The 3,130-nt window shown below is 59.8% G+C and overlaps 1 protein-coding gene across 1 annotated transcript in view; it reads left to right on the top strand.

Annotated features, from left to right (window-relative positions):
- Positions 1-3,130, top strand: part of KMT2D (lysine methyltransferase 2D) — a 29,094-nt gene that overhangs the window by 23,266 nt on the left and 2,698 nt on the right. The window contains 6 exon segments of the mRNA XM_031064566.1: positions 1-913; positions 1,235-1,371; positions 1,492-1,622; positions 1,736-2,021; positions 2,595-2,668; positions 2,774-2,882. The exon segment at positions 1-913 is cut by the window's left edge and continues 71 nt beyond it. Of these exon segments, the coding sequence (XP_030920426.1) occupies positions 1-913; positions 1,235-1,371; positions 1,492-1,622; positions 1,736-2,021; positions 2,595-2,668; positions 2,774-2,882 (1,650 nt within the window).

The following is a 3,130-nucleotide window of genomic DNA, read 5'->3' as shown; positions in this document are numbered from 1 at the left end:
CCCCCCCCCCGTTCCAAGCCACGCTCGCGGCCTCTGGAGGATGGGGATGAGGCGAGGCCGCGGCTGAAGAAGTGGAAGGGGGTGCGCTGGAAACGGCTGCGCTTCCTCGTCACCATCCAGAAAGGGGGAGCCAAGCGTGACGGGGACAAGGAGATCGCCGAGTTCATCGACAAGCTGGGAACCACGCTGCGCCCCGAGAAGGTGCCGCAGGACATGCGCAAGTGCTGCTTCTGTCACGAGGAGGGCGACGGGGCCACGGACGGGCCGGCCCGCCTGCTCAACCTTGACCTCGACCTCTGGGTCCACCTGAACTGCGCCCTGTGGTCCACGGAGGTGTACGAGACTCAGGGAGGGGCCCTGATCAATGTGGAGGTGGCCCTGCACCGTGGGCTGCTCACCAAGTGCTCCCTGTGCCAGAAAACTGGCGCCACCAACAGCTGCAACCGCATCCGCTGCCCCAGCGTGTACCACTTCGCCTGCGCCATCCGCGCCAAGTGCATGTTCTTCAAGGACAAGACCATGCTGTGTCCCCTGCACAAGCTGAAGGGGCCCTGCGAGCAGGAGCTCAGCAGCTTCACCGTGTTCCGCCGCGTCTACATCGAGCGGGACGAGGTGAAGCAGATCGCCAGCATCATCCAGCGCGGCGAGCGGCTCCACATGTTCCGCGTGGGCGGCTTGGTCTTCCACGCCATCGGGCAGCTGCTGCCCCACCAGATGGCCGATTTCCACAGCGTCACGGCGCTCTACCCCGTGGGCTACGAGGCCACGCGCATCTACTGGAGCCTGCGGACCAACAACCGCCGCTGCTGCTACCGCTGCACCATCTGCGAGAACAACGGGCGCCCTGAGTTCGTCGTGCAGGTCATCGAGCAGGGCCTGGAGGATCTTGTCTTCACTGACTCCTCGCCACAAGGTAAGGAGTTGGGATATGCCAGCGTCCAACCTTTGTGCCAGCTGAGCCGCACCAGAGGGTGGGGTGGTGGAAGGTTGTTTGGGGTCCCCACTGGGTCCCCATCTTCAACCTGTGGCACTCAGTGCTCTGGCTCTGGTGACGAGGTGGTGATTGGTCACTTGGACTCTGATCTTGGAGGTCTTTTCCAGCCTCATTAATTCTGTGGTTCTCCCTTCTCTGAGTGCTCTGCTCTGGTGACGAGTGGTGATTGGTCACTTGGACTCTGATCTTGGAGGTCTTTTCCAGCCTCATTAATGCTGTGGTTCTCCCTTCCCTTGGCAGCTGTCTGGAACAGGATCATCGAGCCAGTGGCGATGATGAGGAAGGAGGCCGACATGCTGCGACTCTTCCCCGAGTACCTGAAGGGCGAGGAGCTCTTTGGCCTCACGGTGCATGCGGTGCTGCGCATCGCCGAGTCGGTAGGTCCCGGGGTGGGCATGGAACTCTCTCCTCCACACTGGGGTCCACCATGCTGGGGAAGGGTCCAGTGGCTCTTCTGCTGCTGCGTCTTGACCCCTTCTCCATGTCCTCCTCTGCAGCTGCCGGGCGTGGAGAGCTGCCAGAACTACCTGTTCCGCTACGGGCGCCATCCTCTGATGGAGCTGCCCTTGATGATCAATCCCACCGGCTGCGCCCGCTCCGAGCCCAAGATCCTCACCCACTACAAGCGGTAAGCGGGGCTGGAATTCACCGGGAGAGCTGGGATCCACCAGCAGAGCTGGGATCCACCAGGAGAGCTGGGATCTCTCGTGTCTAACCTCTCTCATCCCCCTCCCTTGAAAGGCCCCACACCCTGAACAGCACAAGCATGTCCAAGGCCTACCAGAGCACGTTCACGGGCGAGACCAACACGCCCTACAGCAAACAGTTTGTGCACTCCAAGTCCTCCCAGTACCGGCGCCTGAAGACGGAGTGGAAGAACAACGTGTACCTGGCGCGGTCCCGCATCCAGGGGCTGGGGCTCTACGCGGCCAAGGACATCGAGAAGCACACGATGGTCATCGAGTACATCGGCACCATCATCCGCAACGAGGTGGCCAACAGGCGGGAGAAGATCTATGAGGAGCAGGTGGGGCTCTGCTGGGCTGCTGGGGGCTTGTGTGGGGGCTTGGGTGGAATGAGAGTGGACTTGGGTGGGATGTTGTGGGCTCTGGTGGAACATGGAGGGATTCTGAGGACATGGGAGGAGTCAGGTATGGGATGTTGGGGGCTTGGGTGGAACATGGAGGGACTCTTGAGAAGGACATGGGAGGAATCAGATGGGATGTGGGTGGACTTGGGTGGGATGTTGAATGCTCTGGTGGAACATGGAGGGACTTGGAGAAGGACATGAGAGGGAGTCAGATGGGATGTTGGGGGCTTGGGTGGGATGAGAGTGAATTTGGGGGGGCTGTTGAAGGCTCTGGCAGGACATGTGGGGACTCAGGATGTGGAGAGACTTGAGAGGGATATCAAGGGCTCCGGTAGGGCCTCAGGTGGGATTTTGGGAGCTCTGGTGAAACATGGAATGTCTCAGGTGGGATGTGGAGGGACTCATATGGTATTTGAGGGTCTCCAGTAGGACCTGGGGTGGTGGATGTCAACTCAGGTGGGATATGGGGACCTCAGTGCACCCCTGAACCCCCTCTTGTCTCCGTGGCAGAACCGCGGCATCTACATGTTCCGCATCAACAACGAGCACGTCATTGACGCCACGCTGACGGGGGGCCCGGCCAGGTGAGCACAGGGAGGGGCTTTGGGGTGCTGGGATACCCCCAGAGGGAGCCATGACGTCCGTCTGTCCTGCCCCTGGGTTGGTGCTGACCCCTGCTCGTCCCCCAGGTACATCAACCACTCGTGTGCCCCGAACTGCGTGGCCGAAGTCGTGACCTTCGACAAGGAGGACAAGATCATCATCATCTCCAGCCGGCGCATCCCCAAGGGGGAGGAGGTCAGTGAGGGACTGAACGGGTGCTCAGGGGGTCCTGGGGGACTGGGACGGTGTTCCCGGGGGTTCTTGGATGAGGGAAGAGACAAGGATCTGACTCCATGTTTCACAAGGCTTGATTTATTATTTTATCATATATATTACATTAAAACTATACTAAAAGAATAGAAGAAAAGGTTTCATCAGAAGGCTGGCTAAGAATAGAAGAGCAAAGAATGCTAACAAAGGTTTGTGTCTGGCTTTCTGTCCGA

Source organism: Geospiza fortis, unplaced genomic scaffold (assembly GCF_000277835.1).
Source record: "Geospiza fortis unplaced genomic scaffold, GeoFor_1.0 scaffold599, whole genome shotgun sequence".
Lineage (NCBI taxonomy): Eukaryota > Metazoa > Chordata > Aves > Passeriformes > Thraupidae > Geospiza > Geospiza fortis.
Note: the sequence above shows the minus strand (reverse complement) of the source record. Positions and strands in the feature narration are given on the sequence as shown.